Here is a 15,185-nt window from a genome sequence, read left to right as displayed (position 1 = left end):
CTGCGCGCATCATCCGAAAATACATCACACAGTCCTAGACACTTGGGAAGTGTTCGACTTGTGATTTTGTGATACGAAATCCAGCATATCTATCTTGTTTGCTGTATCATAATAAAATAATAATAATAATTGAACAACCGTTCAATGCTAAGGCGTTCATACAGGGACAATTTCATCCTAGATATTCTGTTTTTCCTCCAGAATGGACATCCCAGGGTTTCCTAATTCGCATGATCCCGCCCACTGCCTCTCCCTTAACCCTTTCCTACCCTTTCCTATGGCACACAGCAAACAGAGGAATTGATCAGCAACTGAACAAGTGGTTTGGGGAGAATTCACCTTGATTTACAGGAGTTGTGTCAGAGTATTGCAGCGCAGCGGTAGTGGTATGAAAAGCAATGGAGCGCAGAATGAAGCAACACTTTGACGTCAGTAAAAGCAATATACAAAGCTTTACTGAATGGAGCAGTAAACAGCACAAACAGAGTTCAAAGTTTTAATCCACTTGACCGAAACACACACTTTTGCCAAGCAATAGTGTGGGGAAATGTCAGAGTCTTAGAAGTCCAATGAAGCTTGACAACAAGGCTGGAAATAAACTTGGTTCTTGGCTAGGTCCGTGACTAGAAACAAGGCAAAACGTGAAGCGTGGAGCAGGGTCCGTGGTTAAACAGCAAGGCAAGGCAAAGGCTTGAAAGCTTGATCCGGGAAGCAAGGAACTGGGGTTACGAAGTCCACACACGATCTCTCTCCTGAAGCTGATCAATTGACTCCGCAAAGGATCTCCCGCGCCAAACACCTATATTGGGTCTCGTTTTCCCGCCAACAAATCTTTCCCTAGAGAACAAGAAGCGAAACCCAACTCTGTCCAGATGCAAGACTCCTTAGAATTTCCCAAGGGAAGCAGGCCTAATCAGCCTGTTGTTTGGCAGCGATCCGTAAACTCCTCCGTTGGGCCTCTCTAACTCCTCTGTCTCTAGAATAAGATTCCTTCCTGGGAAACGGAGGGGAGTAATGCCCAAGGCCTGTTTTACTGAATTCTTGAGGGCAAACATCAACATCCGGCAGGTGAAGAGACTCCGGCTCTTGTTGCACCGGCGAAAACCCCATGTTTTCATCTTCATCTGCCACAATAGTACTAGGAACAGGACTACAGGGCCCATGAGTCATCAGACTATCCCCACCCTCAAGGCCCCCCTCAAACAGGGCCCCTCTCCTCGAGTCGCGGGGCCGCGGTTTGGTAGGGTAGGCCTGATGGAAGCGGCGGACCAGGTCGGGGGCATGGACTGTGACAGCGTCTTCCCAGGAGCGTTCTTCGGGGCCAAAACCCACCCAGTCAATGAGATACTGAAGGCGGCGGCAATGGAAGCGAGAATCCAAAATGTCCTGCTGGCTTGCTGTCATGGCACAAATGAAGTGCCTTTTCTCTGCCGGGACCTGGAGGGATGTAAACATGGTTCCTGTAGCATAATAGATCGTTCTTGAGTGAGAAAGGGAAACGTAGTCCTTGGCGAATCTGTTCTTGAGCCCAGGCATCTGTCTGTTGACTGGCCCTAATCTCTTGAGTGAAAAGGGATTCTGGGTTAGGAAGAGCTGGCTCAATTGAAGTGGATTTGGTGTTTCCCACTGTGAGCGTGGCAAAGTTCTCGGGTTGCAGCAATCGTGATTCTGTCTTTGCGCCCTGCTGCATATTCTGGTTTCCGTGACAGGGCATCTGCTTGCTTGGTCTGAGCCGGAGTCACATAATGGATCCGGAAGTCAAAACGTTCAAAGAACAAAGCCCAGCGCTGCTGCCTTTGGTTTAGCTTCCGTGCGGTCCTTAGATGCTCCAAATTTCGATGGTCAGTATGGACTTCAATGGGAAATTTGGCCCCTTCTAGCCAATGCCTCCAATTTTCAAAGGCTGCCTTTATGGCTAAGAGTTCTTTTTCCCAAATGGTATAATTTCTCTCTGGGGCTGTTAGTTGTCGTGAGTAATAGGCACAAGGATGGAGATGTTCTCCCACTGGTTGCATGAGCACAGCCCCAATTGCCACATCAGAGGCGTCAGCCTGCACAACAAAAGGGGTTTTAGGATCAGGGTGCTGTAGAATTGGCTGGGTCGTGAATAACTGCTTTAGCTGGTGGAACCCTTGCTCAGCTTGTTCTGTCCAGCGGAAAGGTTGTTTCCCTCGGATGCAGCTGGTGATTGGGTCAGACCAGCGAGCGAAGTCTGGGATGAACTTGCGGTAGTAGTTTGCAAACCCCAAGAAGCGCTGAACTTCCTTTTTGTTAGTTGGCGCCCGCCATTCCAATACGGCCGAAACCTTTGCCGGGTCCATGGATAGTCCTAGTGGCGAGACGCGGTATCCCAGGAAATCTACCTCTTGCAAATCAAAGGCGCATTTTTCTAACTTGGCATATAGTCCATGATCCCGCAATCGTTGTAGCACCATTCTGACGTGCTGATCGTGTTCCGTTTGTGATTTCGAGAACACCAAAAAGTCATCCAAGTATATGATCAAGAACCGATCTAAATAATCTTGGAAAATATCGTTGACAAAATGCTGGAAAGTTGCGGGGGCTCCGGATAATCCGAAATTCATGACTAGGGACTCGTATAATCTGAATTTGGTCTGGAAGGCGGTTTTCCATTCGTCCCCTTCTCTTATGCGAACTAGATTGTAAGCCCCGCGAAGATCCAGTTTGGTGTAAACCTTGACCCCTCGGAGTCGGTCCAATAGGTCTGAGATCAATGGCAATGGGTAGCGGTTCCGCTTCGTGATGTTGTTCAGTGCCCGATAGTCCACAACCAAGCGTAGGTCCCCTGACTTCTTTTTCACAAACATCACTGGAGAAGCGGCTGGGGATTGAGAGGGTCTGATGAACCCCTTGCGAAGGTTTGACTCTATAAACTCCCTGAGAGCTTCTTGCTCTGGTTCAGTCAGGGAGTAGAGATGTCCTCGCGGAATTGGGGCCCCCTCCACCAGGTCAATGGCACAGTCATAGGGTCTATGTGGGGGTAGTTTCTCGGCTTCCTTTTCATTGAAAACATCCCAAAAGTCCGAGTATTTCTTGGGCAAGGTGATGATGGGTTCTGCGTCTGTGGCATGGCAGACCTTGGCTACTAGACAATGATTTTGGCAATATCTTGAGGCGAACTGCAGTTCTCTGTTAGTCCAGGAGATGTTTGGGTCGTGGAGTGTCAGCCACGGGATACCCAAAATCACGGGGAAATGGGGGACCTCGGTAACGAAGAAGGAGATTTCTTCCATGTGTTCTCTTATCCACATTCTGGTGGGCTCGGTCCATTGGCTTACTGAACCTGTCTTCAGGGGTCGGCCGTCTATGGCTTGCACCACCCGGGCGTTCTTGAAATCATGATATTGTAGTCCCAGAGAGTCAGCATAGTCCCTATCGATGAAGTTGTTTGTTGCCCCTGAGTCTATCATGGCATGGATCATGACGGGTCCTTTTTTCACTGACCACAGCGTGACCACCAGGAGAAATAGGACCCCCGTTTGCGGCTCTTGAGTGGAGTTTTTGACCGGGTTGGCGAGCCCCTCTACGCCCGGTCGCTGGCTTCCCCCGCCGGCTTTGTTCCAGCCGCCTCGGCAGCCTCCGCCTCCGCGGAGGCCGCCGCCGCCAGCTGGGTGGGGGGCTTCTTCTTGGCTGGACATTCTCTGGCGAAGTGGCCCCCATTTCCGCAGTACCAACACAGATTCAAACGTTGGTGGCGGGCCTTTTCAGCAACATCTAGCCTGGGGCGCACATTGCCCAACTGCATCGGCTCCTCCTCGCCTCCCGTGGGGTTAGGGGCTGGTGGTGGGGGTCTCCATACTGGACGAGGCTGGACACTGGTAGAAGTGGGAGGCTTTACTCCGGCTCTTCCACTCTGGCCCCGGAGCCACTGTTTCTTGTTGGGAAGCAAGACTTCAGCCCGTAAACACTGGGCGATGAGTCTTTCAAGAGTCCCAGGGGGGTCCACCTTAGAGATTTCTTCCTGCATCTCGATGTTGAGGCCCTCGCGAAACTGCCCTCTGAGGGCTATATCGTTCCAGCCGGTGTTTTGAGCCAGCACCCGGAACTCGGCAATGTATCGGGACAACGGTCTGTCCCCTTGGAAGAGGCGTCGGAGTTTATGGCCGGCCGCCTCTTCGTCGTCCTCGATCCCCCAGGTTTTTCGAAGGTGGTTCAAGAATTGCTGCGCGGTGTTTAGGTGCGTGGAACCCGCGTCGTACAATGCCGTCGCCCAAGTGGCCGCAGGCCCATCCAGGAGACTGAATATCCACGCCACCTTGACGTCTTCTTGGGCAAACTCGGCTTGACGGGCTTCTAAGTACGCCTGGCACTGGCGACGGAAGACATGAACCTTGGAGGCTTCTCCAGAAAACTTGGTTGGCAGCGCTAGAGCAGGGAGACGGGCTCCTCGTTCCTTCAAGCCTCGTATCTCTCCCTCCTGCTCTCGGAGTGTGTCCCGGATCGGATTAAATTCATCTTGAGAAATGGTGTAACTGAGTGGTTGAGCTGGGGCGGTCGCTCCGGCTCCTGGAGTTGACATATTGGCCTTAGGTTATTTGGTGCTGGGTTGGCGGAGTCAAACTGTCAGACCCCTGGCTGCTGGGCACCAATAACCGTACACGGAGGCCAATCTCTATCTAATATCTTTATTAAGGAAATATATAAAAGCAATAAAAACAAGTGAAGAATATAGTTCAGAAGCAGACCTTTCAAATGAGGTCAAATATAGTCCAAAAATGTATTGTCCAATAAATGATATTAGAGTTCAAAGTTTTAATCCACTTGACCGAAACACACACTTTTGCCAAGCAATAGTGTGGGGAAATGTCAGAGTCTTGGAAGTCCAATGAAGCTTGACAACAAGGCTGGAAATAAACTTGGTTCTTGGCTAGGTCCGTGACTAGAAACAAGGCAAAACGTGAAGCGTGGAGCAGGGTCCGTGGTTAAACAGCAAGGCAAGGCAAAGGCTTGAAAGCTTGATCCGGGAAGCAAGGAACTGGGGTTACGAAGTCCACACACGATCTCTCTCCTGAAGCTGATCAATTGACTCCTCAAAGAATCTCCCGCGCCAAACACCTATATTGGGTCTCGTTTTCCCGCCAACAAATCTCTTTCCCTAGAGAACAAGAAGCGAAACCCAACTCTGTCCAGATGCAAGACTCCTTAGAATTTCCCAAGGGAAGCAGGCCTAATCAGCCTGTTGTTTGGCAGCGATCCGTAAACTCCTCCGTTGGGCCTCTCTAACTCCTCTGTCTCTAGAATAAGATTCCTTCCTGGGAAACGGAGGGGAGTTCTGCCCAAGGCCTGTTTTACTGAATTCTTGAGGGCAAACATCAACATCCTGCAGGTGAAGAGACTCCGGCTCTTGTTGCACCGGCGAAAACCCCGTTTTCATCTTCATCTGCCACAATAGTACTAGAAACAGGACTACAGGGCCCATGAGGCATCACACCATGGATAATGGGACTTGCAGTACCTTCACTGATACTGTGACCCCACCGACAATGGACTGGGACCAAACTTGGCACAGAGAAACCCTATGGCCAACTGAACATACTGCAGGGGTTTGGGGGAACGGACCTTGATTTTGGGAGTTGTAGTTCACCTGCATCCAGAGATCCCTGAATCCAGCCAACCACGGATTTGGACTAAACTTGGCACACAGACCCAACATGGCCAACTGTGAATGCTGGCGGGATTTGGGGGTGATAGCTGGGAATCTGGGAGTTCTAGTTCACTCTTATCCAGACAGCACTGAACCCAGCCAACGATGGATCTGGACCAAACTTCAGTGATATTACCTAACATCCCAAAATAAACAATGTCTTCTTCTAATTACCTGGGCACTGTTGGATCCCCAAGCTAGTATAATAATATAACACAATTATAGTATAATAATATAACTAGCTTTGCCCGGCCACGCATTGCTGTGGCTTATGGGAATCCTTTGTTGGCAAGGTGGAATAGCAGTGAATAGCCTTGCAGTCTCAAAGCCTGGCCGTTTTCTGGAGTAGCTGGAGCTTTTTGTTGTATGAACATAGAGGCATGGATGAGGGGTTTTGCTGGCAAGTTTAGTGTTTCTGGGATGTGTAGTTTTGTTGTTTTATCCTAGGCCAAAATTTCATTATCCTTTTATATATATACTAGCTGTGCCCGGCCACGCGTTGCTGTGGCGAAGTCTGGTGGTCTGGGAAATAAAGTATTGAGGAATTGGTGGTAGGTAAGGTCAAGGGTAAAGGTTCAAACCTGTGGCCTTTCGGTCCAGAAGTTCAGCAGCTCAGCGCTTTAACACGCTGCGCCATCAGGGGATATTATTTCCTAAAGGTTGTGAATATACAATATTTCTGATTGGTTTTTTTTGTTTGTTGGAGGCAAGTATGAATGCTGCTTTAAAGCCTGGCTGTTTCCTCCCTGAGTGAATTTTTTGTTGGGAGGTGTTAGCTGGCCCTGATTGTTTCCTGTCTGGAATTCCCTTGTTTTCAGAGTGGTGTTGTTTGCGATATTTTATGTGCTTCTACTGTCTGTGGCCCTGAGAAATCAGAGGATTTTCCAGACTTTGATGATGGGAATACTTTGTTGGGAGGTGTTAGCTGGCCCTGATTGTTTCCTGTGTGGAATTCCCCTGTTTATTTACTGTCCTGGTTTTAGAGATTATATTGTTCTGCATTATTCTATCCCAGTAATTATTTCATATTAAAGAAGAATCTCACTTATCCAACATTCGCTTATACAATGTTCTGGATTATCCAACGCAGTCTGCCTTTTCATAATCAATGTTTTTGTAGTCAGTGTTTTAAATTCATTGTGATATTTTAGTGGTAAATTTGTAAATACAGTACAGTAGAGTCTCACTTATCCAACATAAACGGGCCGGCAGAACGTTGGATAAGCGAATATGTTGGATAATGAGGAATTAAGGAAAAACCTATTAAACATCAAATTAAGTTATGATTTTACAAATTAAGCACCAAAACATCATGTTAGACAACAAATTTGTCAGAAAAAGTTGTTCAGTACACAGTAATGCTATATAGAAATTACTGTATTTATGAATTTAGCACCAAAATATCACAATATATTGAAAGCATTGACTACAAAAATGCGTTGGATAATCCAGAACGTTGGATAAGTGAGACTCTACTGTAAATACTACATAGCATTACTGCGCATGGAACTACTTTTTCTGTCAAATTTGTTGTATAATATGATGTTTTGGTGCTTAATTTGTATAACGATTACCTAATTTGATGTTTAATTGGCTTTTCCTGAATCCCTTCTTATTATCCAACATATTCACTTATCCTGCCGGCCTGTTTACGTTGGATAAGTGAGACTCTACTGTATATTTCTAATCTTATATTATCTGCTCAGAACTGGATTATATGAGGCTCCTTCTTCACAGCTGTATAAAATGCACACTGAAGTGGATTATATGGCAGTGTGGAGTCAAGATAATCCAGTGCAAAGCAGATAATATAAGATTATAAATGGGTTCTATAGCTGTGTTGAAGGGCCTTGAGTCTACACGGCCATATAGTCCAGTGCAAATTAGATAATCTGTGGAAGAAGACTCAGTGAGGCCTACATCCGCCTGTCCCCTAACTGAAACCTGGCTGTCCCTTGGCTGGTTGCTAGGCAACCAAGTGGGCAGAGATTAGCCCTCTAAACTGGCAGCAATTGGATAAAAACAATTATTGCTCTCCCTCTAATTAGGACTTTATTTTTCTTTTCTTTTTGTTGTATCAACCTTGAGGCGTGGATGATGGGTTGTGTTGTCAAATTTCGAGGTTGGGGGGGCCTGTAGTTTTGTTGTTTTGTCCACTGCCCTGATGCCATCACTCTTTTATATATATAGATAGACTAGCTGTGCCCGGCCACGCATTGCTGTGGCGAAGTCTGGTGGTATGGGAAATAAAGTATTGAGGAATTGGTGGTAGTTAAGGTAAAGGGTAAAGGTTTTCTCCTGACATTAAAGTCCAGTTGTGTCCGACTGCACACTGAAGTGGATTATATAGCAGTGTGGAGTCAAGATAATCCAGTTCAAAGCAGATAATATAAGATTATAAATGGGTTATATAGTTGTGTGGAAGGGCCTTGAGTCTACACTGCCATATAATCCAGTTCAAATCTGATAATCTGTATTTTATAGGCAGTGTGGAAGAGGCCTAAGTGAGGCCTAACTCTGCCTGTCCCCTGGGCTGAGTGGGTTGCTAGGAGACCAAGTGGGCGGAGCTTAGCCTTCTAACTGGCAGCAATTGAATAAAAACAATTATCCCTCTAATTAGGACTTTATTTTTCTTTCCTTTTTGTTGTATGAACGTAGAGGCATGGATGAGGGGTTGTGCTGTCAAGTTTAGTGTTTCTGGGATGTGTAGTTTTGTTGTTTTGTCCTAGGCCGAAATTTCATTACCCTTTTATATATATAGATATAATATAATATAATATAATATAATATAATATAATATAATATAATATAATATAATATAATATACAGTGCTGCAGGATGTCTCTCCCACAAGGATAAAATTTGTGCAGTTTTATAAACTTTCCCCATGTTTTTTATGATAGAACCAATTAGGAAACGACATGTTTAACTGAGTGTACACTAATGACTTAGTGTAACGGGCTTCAAGGAAGCCAATAACAATTTGAAACGATACAAGTTGAAAACAACACAAAGCCAATCAAAGGATAAACATAATACTTAAAAGATCAGAGTTCATTCTCGGTTTTGACCCAAACAAGGAATTTCCAAACACCGGAACGCGGGATTTATGGAGCGCAAAGGTCCAAGCGGCCATCTGACTCCATCATGGGACAGAAGCAGAAAATTCATTTCCATCCCTCAGACAGAATGAAGAATATTGCTTATTATGAATGGCCCTGCATGTGACAGGAGTGTGACCTGGTAGCAGATCATGATTAGACCCATCTGACAAAGGTTTCCAAAAAGAAGAGGTGGAAAACTCCCCACGATGGCTTCTTGAAGGTTTGGGATGCATCTACATCATACGATTAATGCACTTTGACACAACTTGGGTCCAATAATTCTACAATTCCTCCAAACAAGGGTTACCTTCAAAGGCTTAGAAGGGATCTCAAGGGGCCATGGATTCTTAATCCCCTTCTGCAGGCAAGAAGACACCATCAAAACCCTCCCGACAGATGGCCATGATGCCTCTGCTTCAAAATATCTGAAGGAGGAGACTGTACAGGACTCCCAAGAAATCGAGAGTTGACTTGAAGGTAACAAACCATAAGCCAAAGAACGTAGATAGTTCAAAACTATAGTCATCCTTCTACACTGTGGAATTAATGCAGTTTGATACCACTTTTAACTGCCATGGCTCAATACAATGTAGATGAACCCTATATAAACCTCTATATATATATATATATATATATATATATATATATATATATATATATGTATGTATACACACACACACACACACACACACACACACACACACACAATACCCTTTTCTCAAAAGCCCACAAGCGATGGTGATGGGATACTTACTCAACATGGCTGTAGTACAAGGTGCCGTTGTTCTCCATCTGCAAAAGGGAGAACGCAAAGGTGAGATGCAGGTAAAAAAAAGATGAATACACTCCAAAGAAAGCTGAGAGAAGGGGACATAAGGGCTGTGGCACAGCTGGCTAGTAACCAGCTGCAATAAATCACTACTGACCGAGAGGTCATGAGTTCGAAGCGCGGGTCGGGTTAAGCCCCCGACCATTAAATAGCCCGGCTTGCTGTTGACCTATGCAGCCCCGAAAGACAGTTGCATCTGTCAAGTAGGGAAATTTAGGTACGCTTTATGAAGGCTAATTTAACTAATTTACAACACCATAAAACTGCCAGCAAAACACAAGGAAAGGAATGAGGAAGTACAGCCACTACTGGACGGTGAAGCAACAGCTCCCCCTGTGGCCGGAATAGTGAAGCTGGAAAAAAATGTTAAAAATGCCTCTGTGTCTGTCTATGCTGTATGTTGTTTGTCTGTTGACATTGAATGTTTGCCATATATGTGTTCATTGTAATCCGCCCTGAGTCCCCTTCGGGGTGAGAAAGAAGGGCGGAATATAAATACTGTAAATAAATAAATAAATGTTTAAATATTGGAACGGATTCAAATGTCAGGAAAAGAGATTCCAGGTAAACATTAGGAAGAACATCTTGAGAATATGAGCTGTTTAGAGTGGAATATGCCACCTGTAAGTGTGGTAGAGTCTACTTTTCAAGCAGAGGTTGGAGGGTCATCTGTCGAGGGGGATCGGATTGTGATTCCAAGTGTTTAAAGCAAGTCTGGATGTTGCCTTCGACAACACTCTGGATGTTGCGATTAGCAAGCATGTATAGCATTGAATAGTCTTGCAGCTAGAAAATCAATCAGTGACGGGATCTGCATAGAGGTAGCCTGGCTGTCGTTGCCTGGAGGCACCCTCTGTTTGGGTGGTGTTCACTGGCGTCATGTCAGACCACACAGAAAAGCCATTGACATCCACAAGCATGTGGACAATTTCAGCAGAAAGAAGGAAACCATGAAAATGAACACAATCTGGCTACCAGTAGTTAAAAACTCTTAAAATCAGGATAGTAAATACAGAACTCAGAAACAGGGGAATTCAAGACAGCAAGCAACCAAGTCCCATATCCCAAACAGAGGGTGCCTCCAGGCAATAGAAGCCAGGCTAACTCCATATAGATACCTTCACTGATTGACTTTGCAAACTTCATGGCTACTCATTGCAATTCAAGATTGCTAATTGCAACTTGCTTCAAACAGACAAGGGTTCTGAAACAGACATCCTAGAGGTTTTGCAAGTGATGAGCCTCCGCCATAGACTCACCAGGTCGAAGTGGCAGCTCTGGCAGACGTAATGCCCGGGTGGCTCCTGCGTGATGTTATGGCATTCCCCGCAGACCAGCCGCCCGTAGACCTTGGAGAAGAGGGTGGGCGCAAAGACACCTGGAAGGAAAGGAGAGGGGATTGGATTAAGGAGGCCTCTTTAGTATATAAACTTTATTACAACCCATGGACCCACAGCTGCTAAGTGGATAATATACAGGAGTTGACAGAACATTCAAAACTACGGCCATACCACCCTGAACACGCCCAATCTCATCTGATCTCAGAAGCTAAGCAGGGTCGGGCCTGGTTAGTACTTGGATGGGAGACCGCCTGGGAATACCAGGTGCTGTAGGCCTCTTTAGGAATATCTAAGTCCTCTCTAGGGTCAGCTTCCACTGTACGTTGGGATGGGAGACGTAGATATTCAGAGTTAACTTCTACAGCTGTGCAAAAATTTGGACACGGGTATTAAATCGTAAGTATTTCGGCAAATTCGTACTTACGATGCGACTTACACTCACCTCCTAAAATTTGTGTTCACGAGTCAGATCGTTTGCTAGGATTCATTTAGAGGAGGCATAGGCCAATCTGTCATGAATAAATATGATGTATGGTTTGAATGGAACTGTATGAAAGATGAATGAATGGGAGCTAATAATTTTGGGAGACACCATTCTAAAATATTAAGGCCTGGAAAACAACGATACTCGTGGAACTGTAATTAGAAATGGCCGAACTGCTGACATTGATAAAATCTGTGACGAATGATTAAGTGATGAATTTTTGGGGAAAACAACCTGTTTACATTAATCAGAGACAACTCTTTAGGTTAAAGAAATGATTATGTGGATGATTATAAGGATTCTGGACACTTTACCTCCTTTTCTCAAGGGAAGAGAAAGGAGTGTGTTTTGGAGTCATGGTCTTTGTGGCGTTTTGGAGTTTTAGAAAGTTTTGTGTATTGGCAGATTGAGAAATTGCACAGAAAGATCGTTTTTAGAAACACAGGATTGCTTAGGAACGAGATGCTGAAAGAACAGAAGAGAGACACAGAGGCGCTGAATTGTGCACGTGTTTGTGTCAATCTGGATGACTACAAAACTCATGATGCATGGTGACAGTCAAGTGTGGTACTCCGCTTTTGCAATTTGGCAGCCACCCCTTAATGTTTTTCTGCAGATCAAACTATTGTATTTCTAATTTCCTTGTTTCTAGTTTCTGACTGGGAAATAAGAGACTAGAGATATTGGGGCACTGTGACTCAATGTTTTGGCACCCAAACAGGGACTTGAAAAAAATCTTGGAATTTCCCTTTAAGACCTCCTATTTCTGATTGGGAAATAAAGAAACTATAGTTATTTGGGCACTGTGCCTCAACCCAATCAACCAACTTACCTACATATTTGTAAATGTGAAAATATGAAGTTTTTCATACTTTAACTTTTACATATATAGATAGGTAAGTAGCATGCAGGACAAAATGGTAAAGCTTGAGCTGGTGAAGAATGGGACCCTACTCTAAAAGCGTAACCGAAAGGACCTTATCTATATACAGTAGAGTCTCACTTATCCAACAATCACTTATCCAACGTTCTGGATTATCCAATGCATTTTTGTAGTCAATGTTTTCAATGCATTGTGATATTTTGGTGCTAAATTCATAAATACAGTAATTACTACATAGCATTAATGTGTAATGAACTACTTTTTCTGTCAAATTTGTTGTATAACATGATGTTTTGGTGCTTAATTTGTAAAATCATAACCTAATTTGATGTGCAATAGGCTTTTCCTTAATCCCTCCTTTTTATCCAACATATTTGCTTATCCAACATTCTGCCGGCCCGTTTATGTTGGATAAGTGAGACTCTACTGTGTGTATATATATATATAGATAGATAGATAGATAGATATAATTTTATTTATTTACAGTATTTATATCCCGCCCTTCTTTCTCACCCCGAAGGGGACTCAGGGCAGATCACATTATACACACATAGGGCAAACATTCAATGCCCATAAACACATCAAACAGAGACAGAGACAGACAGACGTAGAGGCAATTTAACCTTCTTCTGAGGGGATGTTCGATTCTGGCCACATCATCCTCTGTGACGGCACTTCCTCATTCCAACGTCGTAAATTAGTTAAACTTGCCTCCCCACTTTTATAAGTGGTACCTTATTTCCTACTTGATAGATGCAACTACCTTTCGGGTTGCTAGGTCAGCAACGAGCAGGGGCTATTATTTATTCTTAATTGACGGGTGCTCACCCCACCACGGGCTGTCCTCAAACTCATGACCTCATGGTCAGAGTGATTTATTGCAGCAGGCTGCTCAACAACCTGCGCCACAGCCCGGCTGTAAAAAACATTAATAATAAAGCTTTATTTCTAGACCGCCCTCTCTCCCCAAAGGGACTCAAAAGCGTACCTCCAACAGAGAGGAAGAGCAGGGCGGAGCTGACTCCAGCGGACCGGCTGTTGAACCTCTGCTCTTGGTGCCGGATGCCTCCGATGACCATGCACAGCCCCTGCGAGGAGGGAGAGGAGGAGGATGAGATCCCACCTAAACATTAGGAGGAACTAATGGGATGTAAAGGCAAGGGGCTGGCAGTATCTCGAAGCCCGGCCTGGGGACCCTTGGGAGGGACGGAGGAGACTCACGGGGATGAAGAGGACGCAGCCCAGGAGGGTGCCGGTCAGGGCGGACTTGACGATTTCCTCGTAGCACTTGTTCTTCTCCCGGGCGCCTTTGATGAGCGCCGTGATGTAGAAGGTCAGCTCCGTGATGGAGCCGAAGGTGGCGTTCACCACCGCGCCCACCGCAAAGTTGCTCTGGGCAGAGATGCTGCGAGGGACATGGGGACAAAGGGAAGAAGAAGAGGCAGAGAGGTTTCTATCAGTGGTAGAGAACTTGAATCACACAAGGGGTGCATCCACGCTACAGAATTAATGCTGCCACGGCTCGATGCGATGGAGCCCTGGGATTTAGAAGGAAACACTGCTGGGTGGTAAGGCCTTTGTGCCCACAAGTTTCAGCCTTGACACTGTCAGGGTATTGTGAATTGTGTGAAATGTTAAAATCAATCTAGGCTGTTAGAAATGTCTTCTGTGTGAATTTCGGCAAGGCATTTCAGTAGCTATGGAGTTAATAAGAACCTGCTTTGATTGATGTAACACAGGACCAATGGGGTCAAGTCTGTTTGACCGGGACTTCCTTCATGATCTGTGGAATGCAGGGGAGTGTTTGCTGTGTTCGGCGTGAGCGTTCACTGAAGATGGACGATGAATGCTTTGCTCTGTAGCCGAGGAGACACTGCCATGTGTCTGGGACTTATTGTAAATGACTGCAACTGTATATAGTGATGTAAATAAAGATAAAGAACAGTTGGTTTTCAACTGAACCTTCGACTGCTGCCGTTTTGTTGACCAGTGCTGATTCTCCGCATGAGAAGGCAGCCTGGAGAAGGAGGGATCGGTGAGACCAGGATGATGATTTTTGGAACCCACTCTGCATGGCAACCAGAGTCTCACCCCATCGTCCCCCTGACAGACACCGTACAATTAATGCCATTTAACCCTGCTTTATCTGCTGAGGTTCACTGGAAGTCATAGTTCAGTAAGATAAAAGGTTAAAACTATTATTAGCTTTATTTATACCTGTCCTGTTTTGTCTTTCAAGAACAGCCTTAAAACAATGTGGTAAGTAAATGAAAACTGCTTTACGTCAGCAAAACATAAAGTACAGCACACTCAGTGGAATAATGCAAAAGGAAGCAAGGAAGTCTTAGGGCAAACACAGTTCTTAGTCTCTGATAAATTCCCAAATCAAGTAGGAGTCTTACTTCAGACAAAGAAACAGCAATAAATCCTTAGGAGCAGTTTCCCAGATGCAGACTTGAAGCAGGTACAAGGGGAGCGAAGGCTTAGGCTTTAGAGTCAGTTTGTTACCTGCTTCTGCTTTATAGCCCGGAGTCCCCTCACAGCTGCTAGGGCAGTTCTTAATTACTCAGCTGCATTTCTGGCAGCTATTCTAGCTGAACAACGTCTCTGCTCTGTTTCCTTTCGCCTCTCCTGAAATGTGTGTACTTGGCCAAGTCTCCTCCTCAGATTCAACTCACCTCAGATTCATGAACACTTTCCTGCTCCCCTTCCTCTTCTGAAGAAGAGGAATCCCTAACAATACCCCGCTTTATCTCTCCTGCAGGAGACCCAAAGCGGCTACAGCTCCCAGGGTGCTGTAGCATTGAGCCATCACCGTTAAAGAAGTGCCAAATTGCATTTGTAAGGTATATATATGACAGAAAAGGAGGTTCCTGTTGT

General features: G+C 45.3%; 1 protein-coding gene and 1 non-coding gene across 4 annotated transcripts in view; one reads left to right on the top strand and one right to left on the bottom strand.

Annotated features, from left to right (window-relative positions):
- The window catches only part of LOC100559220 (uncharacterized), a 103,652-nt gene that overhangs the window by 21,842 nt on the left and 66,625 nt on the right, over positions 1–15,185 (bottom strand). For all 3 annotated transcript variants that reach the window (XM_062983348.1, XM_062983347.1, XM_062983349.1), the window contains 4 exons: positions 13,527–13,710; positions 13,294–13,393; positions 10,858–10,976; positions 9,524–9,561 (listed from right to left, as the gene is read on the bottom strand). In XM_062983348.1, the coding sequence (XP_062839418.1) occupies positions 9,524–9,561; positions 10,858–10,976; positions 13,294–13,393; positions 13,527–13,710 (441 nt within the window). The remainder of the gene's footprint in view (positions 1–9,523; positions 9,562–10,857; positions 10,977–13,293; positions 13,394–13,526; positions 13,711–15,185) is intronic.
- LOC134299787 (5S ribosomal RNA) lies at positions 11,096–11,214 on the top strand. Its single transcript, XR_010007045.1, has one exon. It is a non-coding gene; the product is annotated as a 5S ribosomal RNA (ribosomal RNA).

Source organism: Anolis carolinensis, chromosome 5, assembly GCF_035594765.1.
Source record: "Anolis carolinensis isolate JA03-04 chromosome 5, rAnoCar3.1.pri, whole genome shotgun sequence".
NCBI lineage: Eukaryota > Metazoa > Chordata > Lepidosauria > Squamata > Dactyloidae > Anolis > Anolis carolinensis.
This window is presented reverse-complemented; position numbering and strand designations above follow the sequence as displayed.